Consider the following 21,213-nt stretch of genomic DNA (forward strand, 5'->3'; position numbering starts at 1 on the left):
CTGACGGCTGCCAACTCAGTGAATGCCAAGTCACTGAATATCATTACAATATTATATAGGACCTGATACATATCCATCAGCACCGCCACTGTGGTTTTGTGGGAAAACACAGAGAGGCCTGCTGGCTCATTGTTGTGAGCATCAGTCAATAAAGCCCAGTGCAACATCCACACTTGTCATAGAAAAACAACTACACAGAGACAGAGAATAAATATGATTCTAATTTGTCAAATAATATCTCTTTTATGCAAACCAAAAGAGGCATAATGTTTCAGTGCATGAAAAAAGACTTCATCTCTGAGTCCATAAATGAGAGGACTCAGACATCTTGGAGCAAGATAAAACAGTATAAAGTTAATGTACCTGACAATTACATATAAACTAACATTAATCTGAAGTAATGAAGATTCTATTAAGGGGCACCACATCTGAATGAGACAGAGCAGCAGTTGAAAACCATGAAGAAGCACTGTTCTGAGCCCTTTCTTTGTTGACTTTTTATCCTCTCCTGATGCAGCTTTGGCCACTTTCATTATTTTAACATAGGAGAAAATAACAATGATGCACATAATCAAAAACTGGACTTGATATATTCCTGCCCTAAAATAATGCTGCCAAATGTGAACTAACATTATCTCCACTAAACATATTTGATATTGCTTGTAGAAGCTAAGAGATGCTGATACAAAGATGGTGGAGAGAATAAGAATATAAGGCACAGAGCTGAGGCCATGAATAATGAGGATACAATGCATAGTATTGCGTGTGGTGCAGAGCTCTCCATGACGCAGGGGCATACAAATGGCCACATAGCGTTCCAGGGTCATTACTGTCAGAGTAACTGGTGTGACTGTAAGATACACATTTACTACAACAGAGATAAAGCTACATAACCAGACTTGAATGGGAAAGCGAAAATGGAGCAAGATGAGCTGGATATTAGATGCAAATAATACAAAACTATCTGACAGTAATGCAACAGCAAATAAGATGTAGCGTGCAGTCGTGTAGAAATACTCCTTCTTAAAAAAAGTTATGATGAGCAACAGGTTGGTGGAAATAAAAAAGACCAGCAGGACCTGCAAAATACTGTACCTGACATGTACGTACCACAAATCATCACCAGCCACTGAGTTGTTAGCAGCCATGTATCTTGATCCCTGTTTACTAAGCAAATACACAAGTGTTTGAGGCACTGCCAGAGATAAAAAATCCAGCAAATTGTCATTATGTAGAGTGTTAGAAAATCAGGTGCTTTTTACAAGATGATCAAAGTTCCTATGAATTGCTCATGTACTGTTAAATACAGCAGTTTACCAAACCCTCCATGCTGTTCCAGAGAGTCATGTCTCCTGCAGAACTCTGTGCAGCCCTCTGAGAGAGGACTGTGCATGATGACTTTAAAGACTAGAAGTTCCAAAAATAACACCAAATGAAACTTTGATCACCTGAGTACTGTCATCACCACACAGCTTGTCCTCAATGGCTGATGTCATCTAATCAGAGGCCCGAGCCACCTCTACTTGCTCTTTTCGACAGGAAGGAGCTCTGAACCCCTTACCATGTCTCAAAGGCTGAGCTCAGCCACCCTACAGAGGAAACTCATGTTGGTCACTTCAGTATGGTTCTGGGGAGAGCCATACATACACATACACACCGCAACATGAGGAAACTCATGTTGGTCACTTGTACCCACAATGTCTTTTGGCCTCTACCTAAAGCTCATGTGGATAGGTGAAGGTCTGAACATGGGAAAAAAAAGCTTCACCTTCAGGCTTAACTCTTTACCACAACAATGATCACTTTGCTTCACCAATTCATGTGTTGATCTTATACTCAGACCATGAAATCTTTGAACTCCTTTATACACACACACACACCCAAAGAAGCAACAACCCACTTTCACAGAAGAGTCCACCATTTTACAGCTGAGAGCCATGACTTCAGACTTCCTTATTCTCATCCTGGCCTCTTCACATTGGGCCTGCCACAGTGCATGCTGAAGGCCACAGAACCTCCAACATGGTTCTGGGGAGACACACACACACACACACACACACAGACACACCCTGCTGAAGAGGACTTTTTAAAGGTAGATAACACCAGTTTAAACTGTGTTTGCCAAAGTATCGTCATCTCCACTTAACCACTTGAGTCACGTTGGTGATTGTACAGCAAGGTAAATGGACTGCTTAACAGTCACTAACAGGCACCACAGCTGGATGTGACAGAGCAGCAGCAGGAAAGCATGGAGAACCACTGTTCTGACTACTTTCTTTGTTGACTTTTTTGTTTATGGCCACTTTCATTATTTTCACAGCAGAAAACAACGATGATGCACATAATCAAAAACTGGAATTTCTCCACTGAACATATCTGATATTTTTGTAGAAGCTAAGAGATGCTGATGCAAAGAAGGTGGAGAGAATAACAATGCAGGGCACAGAGCTGAGGCCATGAATGATGAGGATGCAATGCATAGTGCTGCGTGTGGAGCAGAGCTCTCCATGACGCAGGGGCATACAAATGGCCACATAGCGTTCCAGGGTCATTGCTGTCAAAGTAACTGGTGTGACTGTAGCATAAAGAAGTAGCACAGCACAGATAATAACTCATAACCAAACTTATGTATCAGAAAAGGCTGATTCACTGAGATAGGTTGAACCAAAAAGGCAGGTAACCTTCATAGCTGCTGTGCATACACCTTTGTACTTTTCTGTGTCCACAAGGCACCAAACTTTTGGCTTTTTTGGTTCAACCTGTCTCTGTGAATCAGCCTTTTCTGATGTGAACTTCATCAAAAACAAGCACAGAACATGCCTTACTAATGAACATCTGCAAGACTCATTCAGAGTTGCAGTGTCAAGTTATACCCCAGATTACAGTACACTGGTGAACAGCATGCAATGCCAGGCTTCCCACTAACAGACATTTACATACAAAGAAAGCGATAACACATGTTTTCAGCGAAACACCACGGCAAAACTAAACTTGGTGACGAGTATAAAATATGCTGGGATTTATTTAAAAATGTGAAAATGTTTTTTGTTTGTTTGTTTGTTTACATCTTACACAACTAACAATTTGTACAAACATCGGTCATAGTTCATGATTTGTTAAGAACTGTTACAGAGGTAGTGGTTAGTACAAATGGGACATGATGATTTCCTAAAAAAATGTTACAGAAGTGATCATTTGAAAATGAAACGAAATGCATTGGTATTAATAAGAATTAAAAAAAGTATTGCATGTGTTTCCTCCCACTGTATTATTGTTAAGTATTGTGAGAAATTGTTAACATTAACATGTGATCTGACAGTGTTCTCACATTCAGTATATGAATATTTATTAATATTTTTAATAATAATGATGATAATATCATCATTAAAGGTAAACCGTGCAACTTTAAGTTATTCCAGAAGTTTCTTTCAAACTGGTAGCCCTTCTTACTACTCAGTACCTTTGAAGTAGCTCTCAGTGTCAAAAAGGTTGGTGACCCCTGTTTTACACAATCTATATACATGTACTAATGATGGTATATAAAGTTTGGGAGACTTAAAATGCATGTATCTATTTATTTTCTTTTTCATCTTGGCCAATGTATGCATGGTCCAGGGCTTGAGCTTCTGACTGACAGAATTTTAGAGAGCAGAGGAAAAGTGTCAGAACTGTAAGCAGAGGAAAAACATTACACAGCATCTAATTGCTCAAAACTAACTATTTATACCTAATGTTTGACTGCTGTGTGCACAGACAAAGCTCAAAAACAAGTACTTGTGTTACTAAATTATCCAGTTAATCAGTCTTATCAGCAAATTTGACTCTAACAACACGAAAATAGTGATGCATATTAAGGATTTAATAACATGGTGCCTTTTCCATCTCAAAGCAAAACTGTGCTGCACAATATATAGAAACTTATGACTGACGGCTGCCAACTCAGTGAATGCCAAGTCACTGAATATCATTACAATATTATGTAGGACCTGATACATATCCATCAGCACCGCCACTGTGGTTTTGTGGGAAAACACAGAGAGGCCTGCTGGCTCATTGTTGTGAGCATCAGTCAATAAAGCCCAGTGCAACATCCACACTTGTCATAGATAAACAACTACACAGAGACAGAGAATAACTGTGATTCTAATTTGTCAAATAATATTTCTTTTATGCAAACCAAAAGAGGCATAGTGTTTAAGTGCATGAAAAAAGACTTCATCTCTGAGTCCATAAATGAGAGGACTCAGACATCTTGGAGCAAGATGAAACAGTATAAAGTTAAAGTACCTGACAATTTCGTATAAACTAACATTAATCTGAAGTAATGAAGATTCTATGAATGGGCACCACAACTGAATGAGACAGAGCAGCAGCTGAAAACAATGAAGAAGCACTGTTCTGAGCCCTTTCTTTGTTGACTTTTTATCCTCTCCTGATGCAGCTTTGGCCACTTTCATTATTTTAACATAGCAGAAAATAACAATGATGCATATAATCAAAAATTGGACTTGATATATTCCTGCCCTAAAATAATGCTGCCAAACATTAACTAACATGAACTCCACTAAACATATTTGATATTGCTTGTAGAAGCTAAGGGATGCTGATACAAAGATGGTGGAGAGAATAAGAATATAAGGCACAGAGCTGAGGCCATGAATGATGAGGATACAATGCATAGTTTTGCGTGTGGTGCAGAGCTCTCCATGACGCAGGGGCATACAAATGGCCACATAGCGCTCCAGGGTCATTACTGTCAGAGTAACTGGTGTGACTGTAACATACACATTTATCACAACAGAGATAATAATACATAACCAGACTTGAATGGGAAAGCGAAAATGGAGCAAGATGAGCTGGATATTAGATGCAAATAATACAAAACTATCTGACAGTAATGCAACAGCAAATAAGATGTAGCGTGCAGTCGTGTAGAAATACTCCTTCTTAAAAAAGGTTATGATCAGCAACAGATTGGTGGAAATAAAAAAGACCAGCAGGACCTGCAAAATAGTGTACCTTAACCGGAACCACACATAATCACCAGTCACTGAGTTGTTAGCAGCCATATATCTTGATCCCTGTTTACTAAGCAAATACACAAGTGTTTGAGGCACTGCCAGAGATAAAAAATCCAGCAAATTATCATTATGTAGAGTGTTAGAAAATCAGGTGCTTTTTACAAGATGATCAAAGTTCCTATGAATTGCTCATGTACTGTTAAATACAGCAGTTTACCAAACCCTCCATGCTGTTCCAGAGAGTCATGTCTCCTGCAGAACTCTGTGCAGCCCTCTGAGAGAGGACTGTGCATGATGACTTTAAAGACTAGAAGATCCAAAAATAACACCAAATGAAACTTTGATCACCTGAGTACTGTCATCACCACACAGCTTGTCCTCAATGGCTGATGTCATCTAATCAGAGGCCCGAGCCACCTCTACTTGCTCTTTTCGACAGGAAGGAGCTCTGAACCCCTTACCATGTCTCAAAGGCTGAGCTCAGCCTCCCTACAGAGGAAACTCATGTTGGTCACTTCAGTATGGTTCTGGGGAGAGCCATACATACACATACACACCGCAACATGAGGAAACTCATGTTGGTCACTTGTACCCACAATGTCTTTTGGCCTCTACCTAAAGCTCATGTGGATAGGTGAAGGTCTGAACATGGGAAAAAAAAAAGCTTCACCTTCAGGCTTAACTCTTTACCACAACAATGATCACTTTGCTTCACCAATTCATGTGTTGATCTTATACTCAGACCATGAAATCTTTGAACTCCCTTACACACACACACACACCCAAAGAAGCAACAACTCACTTTCACAGAAGAGTCCACCATTTTACAGCTGAGAGCCATGACTTCAGACTTCCTTATTCTCATCCTGGCCTCTTCACATTGGGCCTGCCACAGTGCATGCTGAAGGCCACAGAACCTCCAACATGGTTCTGGGGAGACACACACACACACACACACACACCCACACACACACACACACACACACCCTGCTGAAGAGGACTTTTTAAAGGTAGATAACACCAGTTTAAACTGTGTTTACCAAAGTATCGTCATCTCCACTTAACCACTTGAGTCACGTTGGTGATTGTACAGCAAGGTAAATGGACTGCTTAACAGTCACTAACAGGCACCGCAGCTGGATGTGACAGAGCAGCAGCAGGAAAGCATGGAGAACCACTGTTCTGACTACTTTCTTTGTTGACTTTTTATTCTCTCCTGATGCAGCTTTGGCCACTCTCATTATTTTCACAGCAGAAAACAACGATGATGCACATAATCAAAAACTGGAATTGATACACGGCTGATCTAAGATGATCCTGCCATGTGTGAAATATAAACATCTCAACTGAACATATCTGATATTGTTTGTAGAAGCTAAGAGATGCTGATGCAAAGAAGGTGCAGAGAATAACAATGCAGGGTACAGAGCTGAGGCCATGAATGATGAGGATACAATGCATAGTGCTGCGTGTGGAGCAGAGCTCTCCATGACGCAAGGGCATACAAATGGCCACATAGCATTACAGGGTCATTGCTGTCAAAGTAACTGGTGTGACTCTAACATACAGAAGTATCACAACAGAGATAATAATACATAACCAAATGTAGCAGGATGAGTTTCATCCCTGCTACTAATGTAGGTGAATCTACTGCCTTTCCATTCACTTCCACTCATCAGCCAATCAGACGTTGGGGGCACATTACAACGGGATGCAGTGTCCCACCTGACCCCCCTCTTGATCTTGCTCTGACCGCCCAATTCCCGATCGTCTTGCTTCCGGCTCCTGTTGCCACTGTAGCAGGTAATGTAGCAGTAGCTGTCTTGGTTGTCAATTTATGGCTCTGACTCACTACTGATTGCACCTTATTTTACCATAGTTATTCATGTTGTGGGCCTTGTGCCGGTGCGGTTGGCTCACAAGCTGCTCTCTTGGCCTGCTCTCTTGGCCGTCTTGTCACCACTGCCTCTCTGGTGTGGAGCACACCTCCCATGCAGGTGACAAATGTCACCTATCGGTATGTATGCCTTACGGCTTCTAATTATGTCTGCTTTTATCCCTGCCTTTTTAAAAATCAATTTAGTTTGTTTTTTTTTTGACAGATCCTGAACTCGGGAGCTGTTCAGAGCAGAGAAAAACTTGCCGCGCTTATGCCTGGCTGCTAACCTGCCTAGTTGGGTGTGCCAGGCCTGGTGCTCGCAACTTTTGAGTGCATGCGGTAGCCCGCACTATAGTTGGACTCATTAGCCCTGTTTTAGCATAGCCTATTTTATATTGTAGGAATGAGTGGTTGGAGTTAAGTAGGGCACAAGAACTTCATGCGAAGGCTCTATTGTAACCGTAATAATTATTATGATGCTAAAACCACATTTTTGAGGGCCTAAACATGCTCAAAAACTCACAAAACTTTGCACACACATCAGACCTGGCGAAAACTGACATCTGAAGGGGTCTCGTTCATTGCCACCATAAAATGGCTCCATAGTGCCCCCTTGAACATACTTAAAACCCCCTTGCCATTGGGCTTAGTTTGTTTGAGGTGGACGAAATTCTGAGGCATGATGTAACATGCTGAGACGCACCAAAAAGTCTCTTGACAGCATGGCCTCAAACCTACAGGAAGTCGGCCATAATTTTAATTTGAAAATTTTGCTCATTTTGGCCATTTGTTGGCATTTGGGGACATTGTATTTGATCAAACTCCTCCCACAATTTTTATCATATCAACCTCAAACTTGGTCAGGATACTCTTGAGGCTTTTGTGATTGAAAGTTATTAAAATAATTTGTTGACGTCGAAGAGTGTAGCCGTCGCGCCACCTCAAATTTCAATGCCTCGCAATGAAACAGGAAATTGTGTTTAACTTGCTGTAACTCAGCCATACTTTATTCAGTCATCCCCCAATTTCACAGTGATGATGAGGGTCCTGACATGAACACACCTACATGTCAATATTCACAAAAAGTTATAGTGCCGCCTATTAGCCACAGGAAATTACATGTTTTAGACTTTGACTTCCTGTTACTAGCAGGTTGATGTGATCCACTTCAGACTCAGTCAGGAAAGCTTTAAGGCCTTCATGATGCCTTTTTGTGAAAATTTTGATGTTTTGTTGAAGGCTGTGTCTGTGGCAGCGTGGCGAATTTCGATGCTTCGTCATTAACCAGGAAGTTGATGTAACTCATGCATAACAGAGATAATAATACATAACCAAACTTGAATAGTTAAATAAAAAATGGCCCAGATGACCAGGATACCAGACATGAATAACAAGAAGCTATCTGACAGTAATGTTACAGCAAATAAGATGTAGCGAGCACTTGTGTGAAAGCACTCCTTTTTAAAAAAAAAAGTAATGATGAGCAACAAGTTGATGAAGAGAAAAATCATCACCAGGATCTGCACAATAATGAGCTCGAACTTATCTAGCAAGAAATCATCACCAGCCAATGAGTTGTTGGCAGCCATATATATCAAGCAAGCACACACGTGTGAGGCACTGCCAAAAATCCAGTTAAGTCTTGATATGTGTCTGTGTCTGTCAATTGAAAATCTGATTTTTTCTTCACAATGATTAATTTTAAGTTCCTCTGAGTAGCTCATGTACTGTTAAATACAGCAGTTTACCGAACCCTACATTCTGTTCCAGAGAGTAACATCTCCTGCTGAGCTCTGTGCAGCCTTCTGAGAGAGGACTGTGCATGATGACTTTAAAGACTAGAACATCCAGAAATACCACCAAGCTCACGAGAATTACTGCACCAACTTGCATGTTGATCTTACTCTCCATTTTACCCTAAATCTTGAATTAGAACTCCTTGAACTTCTTCACGCGGAGAAACATCTCACCATTTTCCAGTTCAGAACCGCAGACTTGGACTTTGATTCTTTTCCTGGCCACTTAACTAAGTGCTGTAAACTGCCTCAGTGTATGCTGAAAGTCACGGTCTGATGAAGTCAGTAGAACCACATCAACCACAGTTCTGTGGTCCCCAGACCAGACACTCTTCCCTCAAGCAGTGCCTTTAGAGCATTTTCATGAAAATCACAAACACAGCTCTAACTTAGGTTATATATGGACTGTATAACTTGTAGCAATAACCCTCTTATCAACATACATCTTTGATCAAGAGTAAAAATGAAAGTACATCTATAATCTACAGTCCACCATTTTCCAGCTGAGAGCCATGGCCTCAGACTTAGAGGTGCTGATTCTTATTCCACCTGCTTCATACTTGGCTGCAAACAACCCCCGTGTCAAATACCTGTGTTTTGATGTTTCATCCAATCACTCCAACTTCCTCCTAACCCAGATTTTCTCTCTCTATACACTATGTCATCTGGAATCCTCCTTTGCTCCTGTCATAATTTCTATAGCAGCTAGACACTACCTAACAATAAAACGTTAACTATGATTCATGGTAAGCTGCTTGCACAGATGACCTGTGGATTTGTTTCATACAGGATGACAGTTGTATTTAAATACTTTACATCACCAAATAATCTGAAACTAATCTGAAGTACATCTATCTCGTCTCTATGAACAGGCACCATTGCTGGATGTGACAGAGCAGCAGCAGGAAAACATGGAGAATCACTGTTCTCTCCTTACGCAACTTTGGCCACTTTCATTATTTCACTGATGTAGCTCTGTTTTCTTCCATTGGTTTAAAATGGGGGAATATCATTATGCCAAACAGATAGAACTAACAGCAATTTCCAACACCCTCTTCAATCTGGCGAACAACTAATAAAGTAATATACCATAGAGGGTATTTGCTTTGTATGCTTGTAATGTGTTGAAAGATGTCGTTACCTTAAATAAATGATGATGCAATAAAGCAAAATTATTTGACTTAGTATTGCATTTCCATTTCTATAATGTACACTGTACTTCAACTTAAATATCCTCAGTATTGCAAACCTATTAACCATTGATATGCTTTACACAATCTATATACATGTACTAATGATGGTATATAAAGTTTGGGAGACTTAAAATGCATGTATCTATTTATTTTCTTTTTCATCTTGGCCAATGTATGCATGGTCCAGGGCTTGAGTTTCTGATTGAAAGAATTTTAGAGAGCAGAGGAAAAGTGTCAGAACTGTAAGCAGAGGAAAAACATTACACAGCATCTAATTGCTCAAAACTAACTATTTATACCTAATGTTTGACTGCTGTGTGCACAGACAAAGCTCAAAAACAAGTACCTGTGTTACTAAATTATCCAGTTAATCAGTCTTATCAGCAAATTTGACTCTAACAACACGAACATAGTGATGCATAATAAGGATTTAATAACATGGTGCATTTTCCATCTCAAAGCAAAACTGTGCTGCACAATATATAGAAACTTATGACTGACGGCTGCCAACTCAGTGAATGCCAAGTCACTGAATATCATTACAATATTATGTAGGAGCTGATACATATCCATCAGCACCGCCACTGTGGTTTTGTGGGAAAACACAGAGAGGCCTGCTGGCTCATTGTTGTGAGCATCAGTCAATAAAGCCCAGTGCAACATCCACACTTGTCATAGATAAACAACTACACAGAGACAGTGAATAACTGTGATTCTAATTTGTCAAATAATATCTCTTTTATGCAAACCAAAAGAGGCATAGTGTTTAAGTGCACGAAAAAAGACTTCATCTCTGAGTCCATAAATGAGAGGACTCAGACATCTTGGAGCAAGATAAAACAGTATAAAGTTAATGTACCTGACAACTACATATAAAGTAACATTAATCTGAAGTAATGAAGATTCTATTAAGGGGCACCACATCTGAATGAGACAGAGCAGCAGCTGAAAACCATGAAGAAGCACTGTTCTGAGCCCTTTCTTTGTTGACTTTTTATCCTCTCCTGATGCAGCTTTGGCCACTTTCATTATTTTAACATAGGAGAAAATAACAATGATGCACATAATCAAAAACTGGACTTGATATAAACCAGCCCTAAAATTATGCTGCCAAACGTGAACTAACATTAACTCCACTAAACATATTTGATATTGCTTGTAGAAGCTAAGAGATGCTGATACAAAGATGGTGGAGAGAATAAGAATACAAGGCACAGAGCTGAGGCCATGAATGATGAGGATACAATGCATAGTATTGCGTGTGGTGCACAGCTCTCCATGACGCAGGGGCATACAAATGGCCACATAGCGCTCCAGGGTCATTACTGTCAGAGTAACTGGTGTGACTGTAAGATACAGAATTACTACAACAACGATAATGATACATAACCAGACTTGAATGGGAATGTCAAAATGGAGCAAGATGAGCTGGATATTAGATAATAATAATACAAAACTATCTGACAGTAATGCAACAGCAAATAAGATGTAGCGTGCAGTCGTGTAGAAATACTCCTTCTTAAAAAAGGTTATGATCAGCAACAGGTTGGAGGAAATAAAAAAGACCAGCACGACCTGCAGAGTACTGTACCTGACATCTACGTACCACAAATCATCACCAGTCACTGAGTTGTTAGCAGCCATGTATCTTGATCCCTGTTTACTAAGCAAATACACAAGTGTTTGAGGCACTGCCAGAGATAAAAAATCTAGCAAATTATCATTATGTAGAGTGTTAGAAAATCAGGTGCTTTTTACAAGATGATCAAAGTTCCTATGAATTGCTCATGTACTGTTAAATACAGCAGTTTACCAAACCCTCCATGCTGTTCCAGAGAGTCATGTCTCCTGCAGAACTCTGTGCAGCCCTCTGAGAGAGGACTGTGCATGATGACTTTAAAGACTAGAAGATCCAAAAATAACACCAAATGAAACTTTGATCACCTGAGTACTGTCATCACCACACAGCTTGTCCTCAATGGCTGATGTCATCTAATCAGAGGCCCGAGCCACCTCTACTTGCTCTTTTCAACAGGAAGGAGCTCTGAACCCCTTACCATGTCTCAAAGGCTGAGCTCAGCCTCCCTACAGAGGAAACTCACATTGGTCACTACAATATGGTTCTGGGGAGAGCCATACACACATACACACACACACACACCGCTGCTACTGACCACTCACTAAGTCCCATCCCTATTACACAATGTCCGTGAAGGCTCTGTAGTCAAAGCAGCACGTTAGCAGAGCAGCAGCAGCATCTTCAGTCCTCCATCAGTGTCCACCACTCAAGCAAAGCATGCAGAATGGAAGAAAATATACTTGAAGTTACACTTGTGGTCTTTTGTACATACATGAGTATGCTGTATTGATTAAAACAGAAACTCGTCCCATCAGACACATGGGACGGATGACTGAAAAACGTGACCCTCTATTTTAATATGCCACTTTACTTTTTTGAATGAATGTGTCCTTGAGATCAGACAGGAATAGACAAAAGCAGGCTTCTTACTTGTAAGTGGACCAGTTTTTTCAGCTGTGCTTTTTTTTCAGCTAGTTAATAATCTTCATTTCCAAGTATTGATCAGAATATGTATCTCAGACAAATCTAATGATTATGGTTTACTTATTTGAAAATAAGAACCCTGCAAAAGGGTAAAGGTAAGAATGTACACTTTTTTCACAAAGAAACTGGCACAAATCATTCAGAAAAATGGCAGATGTGATGTGACTTTTGGGGGGGTTTGCCTGATTGATGAGAGTCTGCTGACCTTAGACACTACACTTTAGTGAGACCTTTATAGGGTTTAGACAATATTAATACAGAGTCACTGATGTGGATTTGTTGGATCATAAATTACATTTTCCCTAAAAACAACATAGTTAAACTATGTCAGACATGTTCAGAAAAATTCAAATATAATAATGTACATTGACTAACAAATCCATGATCAAGGCTGATGTAGAATAATATATTTTGCATGTTTTAAAGACATAAGAATGTTAATAAATATTAGTGTGAAATTAAAAGATTATAGATCAAACAGATCATAATGCAAATTTGTCAAACAAAAGAAACCTGCACATTGCTTTTTACATAGTATAATCCAAAGAACGCACTGTGTTTTAGTGCAAGAAAAAACTTTTCATCTCTAAGGCCATAAATGAGAGGACTCAGACATTTTGGAGCAAGATAAAACATTATGTAATTGAAGTACCTGACATAATCAAATAACTTGAAATCAATCAGAAGTAAAGCAGTTTCTATGAATGGGCACCACAACTGGATAAAACAAAGGAGCAGCTGGAAACCATGAAGAAGCACTGTTAGAAGCCCTTTCTTTGTTGACTTTTTATTCTCTCCTGATGCAGCTTTGGCCACTTTCATAATCTCAGTGTAGGAAAAAATGATGGTGACAGACATGACTAAAAAGTAGCACTGATATACAACTAATTTAAAGTGATCCTGCCATCTGAGTGGGACAAATAAGTCCATTGAGCATATCCTGTATTGGGCATACAAGCTATGTGGGGCTGATGCAAAAAACATAGAGAGAATGACAGTGACTGGTACAGAGCTGAGACCATGAATGATGAGGACGCAATGTAGAGTGCTGTGTGTGGTGCAGAGCTCTCCGTGGCGAAGGGGCATACAAATGGCCACGTAGCGCTCCAGGGTCATTGCTGTCAGAGTAACTGGTGTGACAAAAGTGTACAGAACCAAAAAGATATAGACCATGACACACAAGCCAATTTGCATTGTGAAACGAAAATAGTTCAAGATGAGCAGGATATCAGACATGATTAATATCAAGCTATCAGACAACAGTGTAACAACAAATAAGATGTATCGCATGGTTGTGTAGAAGTAGGCCTTTGAAAAAAAAGTCACAATGAGCAACAAGTTTATGAAAAGGAAAATCAACACCAGAAGCTGCACTATAATGACCCGTTCACTGACCTGCTTCTGCAAGGACTCACCACCAACCAATGAGTTGTTATCTGCCATACTGCATATATAAAATATTGAAGCCACTACCAGAAGTCAAATAATATACCCCCTGATATCAACATACAATAAAATGACAGTCTTAGTCAAGTCCAATATCAGTCTTCTTTTAAGCAATAAGAACTTCTTCAAATACTACCATTTACCAAATTTTCTCTGCAGTAACATGGCATGTTATTTTTTTTCTTTCCTGAGTGCAGTGCAGCCTTCTGGGAAGGTTGAGCGTGGTGACTTGATAGGAGTGACTAGAACATCCCAGAATAACACCAGATGAAGCTTTGCTCACCACACTGTCATCACTACTCTAACTGGCTATTTATAGCTACAGTAGCTGACTGCTGAAGAGACTTTAGAGCAGGGGTGTCAAACTCAATTTCATCCCGGGCCACATCAGCATTGTGGTTGACCTCAAAGGGCTAGTTTTAACTGTAAAACTATATAAATGTATCTACTCTCTCATATTACATGATTGCCTCTGCAATCAATTATTATTTGTTTTAATAGTAACTCAATTAATAACTAGTTTTGAAAGGTAAGTTATCAGGGGTGTGTGGCAGTTGCTTTTTTTCTCTTTTACCAGTCAAACCAAGCCAGTTCTCTCACCACACATGGTATCGGTAATAAGCCCCACCAACTTCTCCCAGGGTAATTTCATTTTACTTACGGGCTACTCCACCTCACAGAAGATATCCCTTTCCTTTGTCGTCCCGTGCATGGAGCTCCTCACTCACGTACAAGTCTGCCTTCAGGCCTCTTAAAAAATGGCCAAATGCGCTGTATCAGCATCAACGGCTATTGGAAAAAGCCAGATAACTGCGCGCTTCTCCAGCCAGAGTTTCTGCTAGTTCCCGGACTCTCCTTGTCTCTGGTCAAGGCACACCTGCTCACGTACATTCACAGCATACGCTGCTTTAAAAATGCACCTTCTGAAAAACACTTTAAAGCTCGGGCGACTTCTTCAACCACAAAAAAGCTGGCGTTCAACACTACATAATTTTTTGCAAACATATTCTGCTGAGACATGCAGGCCGCCTTTTAGTTCTTGGACCTTCTGTTGCTTTTCTTGGTGGCTAAGGCTAGCATACTTAGCTCCGTGCTCGCTGTCTAGGTGTAAATTGTTTTCCTTGGACACTGCCGCTGCCTCGTAGCAAAGATACGAGACATGTATTCGCTTACCCAATTCTTGGACATTCTGGCACTATTTACATTTTTTCCAGACCCTATCACTGACTGAAAAACCGCAGTAGGAAATGATTGTTATTGAGACACTGCCACCCAGTGGCTAGATGCTTTCATTGCACAGGTAACAAAATCGAAATGCATTTACTGTACTTATGTAAAGCGGTATAGGATTGTATTTTATGATACATGATGCATGATACACTATGTTTTCAGGCTGTCTGTCTATCCACCCCCATTCCCATGAATGTCATATCTCAGGAACAGCATGAGAGAATTTCTTCACATTTGGCACAAACATTCACTTGGACTTAAGGATGAACTTATTAGAATTTGGTAGGTCAAAGGTCAAGGTCACAGTGAACTCAAACAAAAAATTAGCTCAAATGTCAAATAGGATAAAACGAATAGTGATAAAAAAGTCAAAGGTCAATGTGACAACATAATGTTCTGCAAAAACACTTTCCTGGCCGTTATTCAACACCACAACTCAGGAAAAGAAAGGGAGACTGTGAGCATATTTCACACATAGACAGATACTTAGTCGGTAACACCAATCTTGTATAGATCTTCTGTGCTGCTGGGTTGAAGATGTGTGTGAAGCATCCATGGTTTAGAGTTTGTAGCTCCTTTGGTAGTCCACCACAAGCTCATTGGTTTAGCTGATATTGAGCTTCAGGTGATGGTGTACAATGTAACAAAGCTGTCTTATCAGTCCTCTGTACATTACAAGTTCATACATTTTACTAAATTCCTTAGTAATTCCCTTTTAAAGTCTTCTACATAGTATATTATATGAGTCTTAACAGGCTGGCAGAGGCATACAACCATGAGGTGGAAACTTATGTTTTTGTTTAAACCCTGTCAAAACATTTTATAATGCCTGAAAATGGGGGTTAAAGTGTACAACAACTGGATCACCAAAAGGCTGAGTGAGGAATAATATGCAACAAAGGTTGTTTTAAAATGGCCCTGCAGTCCATGCATCAGCAATTTGTTTCCAGTGTAGTGGTGCCTGCCTGGCAGAAATTGTGATATAACTTTTTGGTCTTTAACCTTCATAAGAGTGGGTAGACTGTTCAAAATCAAATATATATATTCAAAATATACATATTCAAAGAGCCAGAGGCTTCACTGTTAATGATCCAGGCACACACTCAAAATATGGAGCAAAAGAACATTTATTTCCAAGACAGTTATCACTGTAACAATTATACTGGAAATAGTTTTAAATGTTAGTACAGTCATATAATATTTAGGATCGGATTTAGGAAATTAACACATGATTTCAATAAATATAAAGAGGGAGATTACGTGGGTGAGTTTAATATATTGTTAGCAAATGTACAGGGAATGAGATTTTCACCAGTGCTACATAATCACACACATGATCATGAATAGAAAATGTCAACATTCCCAGACACATCTATGATTTTTTTAGTTATTTTTTTGTGTTGTTATAAAGAATCCACTGAAACATTTAGATTACATTTTTCTATAAAATAACAATGTAAGTAAAATTAGACATATATATATATATAACATGTTATTTTAGTGGTGTAACATCATGACTTGACTTTGTTAATCAAAGTAAATCTGATGGTTGTTTCTTATACAAACCACAGAGAGCATAGTATTTCAGAGCACGAAAAAACATTTCATCTCTCAGGCCATAAATGAGAGGACTTAGACATCTTGGAGCAAGAATAAAAGTTATATAATTAAAGTACCTGACATTAATAAATAACATTAAATTAACCTGAAGTACAGCAGCTTCTATGAATGGGCACCACAACTGGATGAGACAGAGCAGCAGCTGGAAACCATGAAGAATCACTGTTCTGAGCCCTTTCTTTGTTGACTTTTTATTCTCTCCTGATGCAGCTTTGGCCACTTTCATTATTTTAACATAGGAGGAAACAATGGCGATACACATGATCAAGAAATAAAACTGACTTATTGCTGACCTAATATGACCCTGCCAAGTGTGAAAGATAAAGATTTCCACAGAGCATACTCTGCTCTGAGTGTAGAAGCTGTGGGTGGCAGATGCAAAGAAGATGGAAAGAGTAACAATGCAGGGCACAGAGCTGAGGCTGTGAATGATGAGGATACAGTGCAGAGCGCTGCGTGTGGAGCACAGCTCTCCATGACGCAGGGGCATACAAATGGCCACATAGCGCTCCAGGGTCATTGCTGTCAGAGTAACTGGTGTGACAAAAGTGTATACAGACAAAACAATATATACAGTAAGGCACAACCATATTTCTATGGTAAAGTGAAAATAACTAAAAATGAGCAAGATATTAGTCATGAGTAAAAACAAACAATCAGACATTAGTGTAATAGCAAAAAAGATGTAGCGCATGGTTGTGTAGAAAAAATCCTTCATAAAAAAGGTTCTGATCAGCAAAACATTGATGCACAGGAAAAGTGCCACAAACACTTGAACTAAAATGACCTTATCACTGATCTCGTACACTGAAGAATTATTGGCTGCCATATATTTCTGATCACACATGCAAAGGTTTTAGACACTGCCACAATATAGTTAGCTCTAAAGATAGATCTGAAAGAAGGCAAGAACTCATCTATGACTAAACTGTGTCTGAAAATATAATCCAGATTTTTCCCATGGCACAAGTCTCAAAAAATGTCAATGTAATCAACAGGTGGAATTTATGTTGATGAAAAAAAGCACAGTGATCATCATTATAGTATCACTTGTACCCTGCAATAAACCACACACATCAACAAGTCAAAGGATGTAAGACTCAGTTTGTCAGACCATCCCTGGAGTAACAAGGCATTGTGGCACACAGCTCTATCAATGAATGTCCCCTGCAAAGCTCTGAACAGCCTTCTGAGCAAGGGCTTTGTACGAGGACTTTATAGGGGCAACTGTAGAGATCATCAAATGAAAGTTTGCTCAACACAGTGTTGTCATCACCAGCCTTTGCAAACACACAATACAGTTGAGTGTTGTAGAGATGTTTTCCCCCTTTACTGTACACATCAGGTTTGCAAATTTATACACAAGGGCAAATATTAGGGTCTGGTTGTGCCAGATGGCAAAAAGTTTCACCTGTCAATCACTCAAATTTAGAACAAATAAATAAATAAAACTTTACTATAACCTTTTTACAAGAGCCAGTAGCTGTTATGGGTGGTTACAGTTTCACCCGCTGTATCTTCTCCAAATCATGTAGCACCCACCTAAACATTGTTGTATACCAAGCCCCCCCCCCCCCCAACAATGGCAACAGCACTCCCCAATGTCAGGGGCCTACCCCAGCAAGACAGTGCTTCCACCACACCACAAAAACTGCTCAGAAATGTTTGGAGGAACACAACAAAGAACCAAAGGTGTTGACCTGGTGTTGGCCTCCAAACTCCTTGCTTGGTCTACAACAATGTTTAGATGCCTGGCATATATCAAGTTACATTCAAATGAATGTCAGGACCCAAAGTTTCCCAGTAGAACATTGTATTGTACTCAGATGATAATGTTATTCACTTCACCTGTCAGTGGTTTTAATGTTGTTGCCGTATATACATACATATATATATGTTTCTAAGTTTATAATATAGTAAGTATAATCAGTGCAGTATACATGGAAGCAAAAAATTGAAGAGTCAAACAAAACAGTGGTGCAAGAACACATAAAGAGCACATCCAGCCTCAACTGGGGCGTAAATTATAAACACCATCAGCTTAAATTGAACCATATGACAGATACACCAAGCAAACCATGCAAGTAATGATGGATAGAACAACATTATAATTTTTAAAATGGGTGAAGGGTTATTAGAATTACTGTGAGTGAAACATAAAAAAAATTATGAGCAATACACAACACATACTAAATGGATTAACAATACATCAACAGCCCTACACAAAGAGGACCAGACATTATTTCCCATTCACCATGTGAATTAAGGCAGCAACATTTCTTTAGCAAAAGTAAGGCTTTGATTTGTCAAACAAGAAAATCTTTCTTGTACAAACCACAGAGAGCATAGTATTTCAGTGCTAGAAAAAACTTTTCATCTCTGATGCCATAAATGAGAGGACTTAGACATCTTGGAGCAAGAATAAAAGTTATATAATTAAAGTACCTGACATTAATAAATAACATTAAATTAATCTGAAGTACAGCAGCTTCTATGAATGGGCACCACAACTGGATGAGACAGAGCAGCAGCTGGAAACCATGAAGAAGCACTGTTCTGAGCCCTTTCTTTGTTGACTTTTTATTCTCTCCTGATGCAGCTTTGGCCACTTTCATTATTTTAACATAGGAGGAAACAATGGCGATACACATGATCAAGAAGTAAAACTGACTTATTGCTGACCTAATATGAGCCTGCCAAGTGTGAAAGATAAAGATTTCCACAGAGCATACTCTGCTCTGAGTGTAGAAGCTGTGGGTGGCAGATGCAAAGAAGATGGAGAGAATAACAAAGCAGGGCACACAGCTGAGGCTGTGAATGATGAGGATACAGCGCAAAGCACTGCGTGTGGAGCAGAGCTCTCCATGACGCAGGGGCATACAAATGGCCACATAGCGCTCCAGGGTCATTGCTGTCAGAGTAACTGGTGTGACAAAAGTGTACACAGATGACAAAATGCAGAAAATTAGACATAACCACATTTGCATAGTCAAATGAAAATAATTAAAGATTAGCAGGAAATTTGTTAAAATCAATATCAGACAATCCGACATGAGTGTAACAGCAAATAAGATGTAGCGCATGGTTGTGTAGAAAAAATCCTTCATAAAAAAGGTTCTGATCAGCAAAACATTGATACACAGGAAAAGAGCAACAAAAACCTGAACTAAAATGAGCCGGTAATTGACACTTCGCAGTAAGAGTTCACCACCAGTCAAAGAGTTATTGTTTGCCATATATTTCTCAGCTGTGAACAAATCAATTCCGATACTTGCCTTTCCTCTGGTGATAAGGTGGAATAAGTTCAAAATGAAGGACCTCAATGCGAAGCAGCAACATCTAGAATTTGCACTAAGCAAAACAAACAGTATGCACTGGTAGCATATAACATATGTACAATGAATCTGACAGAAATGTATCAACAGGTCAGAGGATATATGGTCTATCATTTCACCAAACCATCCCTGGAGAAGAGTAACATAGCATTGTGGCATACAGTTTCACTGATGAATGTCTGTGCTGCCCTCTGAGTAAGGCCTGTGTATGAGGTAATGTCACGTGAAATTTTACTCACCATGGTGATGTTATCGTCACTTCCTGCTAACACGTTTCACATTTTGTGTTCTTAGTGGTTGAGCTACTCCAACTACATTTTCTCACAGAAAATGGTGAATATTTGATCTTTGTATGTGGAGGTAGTGGTAGTACCATTGAACTGGAAAAATCACACAACACCAACACCAAATGTAAACATTCTTTTGCATTTGACCCATCATGATATGATATACTATGAGAAATAATACTTCCCTGCAGATTTGACATTTTTTCATTTAGCAAATAGCAGAGGATTTTTTTTCATGTGATAAATTTGATATCTAAGATTTGTAGTTTTGGTGACCCCCTGACCTTTAATGTAGAACCACCTGCATAGTCAATATCTCAATGGGCCTAATACCTTAGCTCATGACTAGATACTTTCTAAACTAATGGCATTTGTCATTCATCAACCTCAGCAGCATTTTGTTTGGTGCTAATTAGCAAATGTTAACATGCTAACCAGCAAACTAAAATGGTGAGCATTGGTAAACATTAGGTCTGCTAAACATGAGCATGTCAGCATCATCATTTAGGTTTACTCGGACCATGGTCCGGAGCAATAAGAGATTTGGTCCAACGAAAAGAGATGGTCTCGATCCAGATTAAACTGAACCACAGTTCAAGAAGTTTGCAGCATGATAATTCTTTTCTGGATGGTGCAAACCTTTGGACCAGATACAGGAAGCTGAGCCAGGCTCATCATCCATTATACAACAGAAGAATAAAAATAATCAGTGGAGAGGTGAAACTGAGCAGTGGTAGCATATGGGGAGAGGAGGAGAAGAAATATTTAATTGTAATTTAGTCCTACACTGAAATCAACTTGGAAAAACATATAAAATGCCAAAATGCTAGGAATGAGTCCTAA

The 21,213-nt window shown here is 39.4% G+C and overlaps 5 protein-coding genes across 5 annotated transcripts; all 5 read right to left on the minus strand.

Annotated features, from left to right (window-relative positions):
* Window positions 1-227: 227 nt before the first annotated feature.
* On the minus strand, window positions 228-1,148 carry LOC108875988 (odorant receptor 131-2-like). The gene has a single exon (XM_018665234.1). It carries the CDS (start codon window positions 1,146-1,148, stop codon window positions 228-230), a length of 921 nt encoding a protein of 306 aa, XP_018520750.1.
* A 9,464-nt stretch (window positions 1,149-10,612) lies between these two features.
* Window positions 10,613-11,533, minus strand: LOC108875990 (odorant receptor 131-2-like). Its single transcript, XM_018665236.1, has one exon. The coding sequence runs from the start codon at window positions 11,531-11,533 to the stop codon at window positions 10,613-10,615; it is 921 nt and encodes a 306-aa protein (XP_018520752.1).
* Window positions 11,534-12,950: 1,417 nt separating this feature from the next.
* On the minus strand, window positions 12,951-14,084 carry LOC108875991 (odorant receptor 131-2-like). Its single transcript, XM_018665238.2, has one exon. It carries the CDS (start codon window positions 13,893-13,895, stop codon window positions 12,951-12,953), a length of 945 nt encoding a protein of 314 aa, XP_018520754.1. The 5' UTR covers window positions 13,896-14,084.
* A 2,575-nt stretch (window positions 14,085-16,659) lies between these two features.
* On the minus strand, window positions 16,660-17,577 carry LOC108875992 (odorant receptor 131-2-like). The gene has a single exon (XM_018665239.1). It carries the CDS (start codon window positions 17,575-17,577, stop codon window positions 16,660-16,662), a length of 918 nt encoding a protein of 305 aa, XP_018520755.1.
* A 1,477-nt stretch (window positions 17,578-19,054) lies between these two features.
* On the minus strand, window positions 19,055-19,984 carry LOC108875993 (odorant receptor 131-2-like). The gene has a single exon (XM_018665240.1). The coding sequence runs from the start codon at window positions 19,982-19,984 to the stop codon at window positions 19,055-19,057; it is 930 nt and encodes a 309-aa protein (XP_018520756.1).
* Between the last annotated feature and the right edge of the window lie 1,229 nt (window positions 19,985-21,213).

Source organism: Lates calcarifer, linkage group LG21 (genome assembly GCF_001640805.2).
Source record: "Lates calcarifer isolate ASB-BC8 linkage group LG21, TLL_Latcal_v3, whole genome shotgun sequence".
NCBI classification, from domain to species: Eukaryota; Metazoa; Chordata; class Actinopteri; family Centropomidae; genus Lates; species Lates calcarifer.

What these genes read in the sequence shown, in the direction of transcription:
- LOC108875988 (XM_018665234.1), bottom strand. Translation starts at nt 1,148, where the DNA reads ATGGCTGCTAACAACTCAGTGGCTGGTGATGATTTGTGGTACGTACAT.
- LOC108875990 (XM_018665236.1), bottom strand. Translation starts at nt 11,533, where the DNA reads ATGGCTGCTAACAACTCAGTGACTGGTGATGATTTGTGGTACGTAGAT.
- LOC108875991 (XM_018665238.2), bottom strand. Translation starts at nt 13,895, where the DNA reads ATGGCAGATAACAACTCATTGGTTGGTGGTGAGTCCTTGCAGAAGCAG.
- LOC108875992 (XM_018665239.1), bottom strand. Translation starts at nt 17,577, where the DNA reads ATGGCAGCCAATAATTCTTCAGTGTACGAGATCAGTGATAAGGTCATT.
- LOC108875993 (XM_018665240.1), bottom strand. Translation starts at nt 19,984, where the DNA reads ATGGCAAACAATAACTCTTTGACTGGTGGTGAACTCTTACTGCGAAGT.